This window comes from Nansenia antarctica, assembly GCF_963989245.1.
Source record: "Nansenia antarctica genome assembly, chromosome: 5".
NCBI classification, from domain to species: domain Eukaryota; kingdom Metazoa; phylum Chordata; class Actinopteri; order Argentiniformes; family Microstomatidae; genus Nansenia; species Nansenia antarctica.
In genome coordinates this window covers 21,713,270-21,714,161 of record NC_137690.1, presented here as the reverse complement: position 1 = coordinate 21,714,161, position 892 = coordinate 21,713,270, and the positions used below count along the sequence as shown (strand labels likewise).

At 46.9% G+C, this 892-nt stretch overlaps 1 protein-coding gene across 1 annotated transcript; it reads left to right on the top strand.

Annotated features, from left to right (window-relative positions):
* Positions 1 to 337: 337 nt before the first annotated feature.
* Positions 338 to 892, top strand: LOC308157495 (dual specificity protein phosphatase 18-like; the record flags this gene model as incomplete). The annotated part of the gene is made up of 1 exon (XM_080531052.1): positions 338 to 892. The coding sequence occupies one exon, from the start codon at positions 338 to 340 to the stop codon at positions 872 to 874; it is 537 nt and encodes a 178-aa protein (XP_080387178.1). The 3' UTR covers positions 875 to 892.

Below are 892 nucleotides of genomic sequence, written 5' to 3'. Positions count from 1 at the left end.
TACACAGGCACTTAGGGTTAACGATACTCGATAGTTAGCTAGCTAGATAATAGGATGGCACGTGCCCATCCTCCGGCGACAGCTTGTTAGCTAGTTCTATAGGAAGGATAGAAGACAACCAGCTGCTGGGCTATCGGAATTTATTATATCAAAGTTAAAGCATGGACCCCAATTTACAGTAGGCTTTGTGTCGTAGTCCAATATGCAATGATTGCAGCATATATCTCATATTTTTCCAACAGCTGCCGTCATCTGTCTACAGCCTACCGAACATCTCAAGTCATCACTGATCCTGGACCGGCACTGACTGAGTCGCTTCTGAATCCCCGTCGACCTCATGCATCGAGCAGGTTCACTCGCAGGTTTGTGTCAAATCACAGATCACCTATTCCTCAGCAGCGGCCGAGCAGCAAATGACAATGCCACTGTCAAGCGTTTCAAGATCACTTGTGTCATCAACGCCACTCAAAACATTCCCAACACGTCCACGCTAGAGATGGATTATCTCCATATACCTGTTGAGGACTCACCGTCTTCTCCTCTGAGTGATTATTTTGATGGGGTGGCTGATAAGATACAGAGCGTTGAGGAGAAGTGTGGACGGACATTGGTTCACTGCAACGCCGGTGTGAGTCGCTCCGCTACACTATGCATGGCCTACCTAATGAAGCACCGTGATAGAACACTGTTGGACGCCTACAAATGGGTCAAATGTTGTCGGCCTATCGTCAGGCCGAATAGTGGATTCTGGAAGCAACTCATCCAATATGAATACAAGCTTCGTGGAGGTACCACCGTCAAAATGGTCAATTCCTCCATGGGAGAAGTACCTGACATATATGAAGAGGAGACCAGAGATATGGTGCCTTTTTGAAATGTTATTACCACTGTA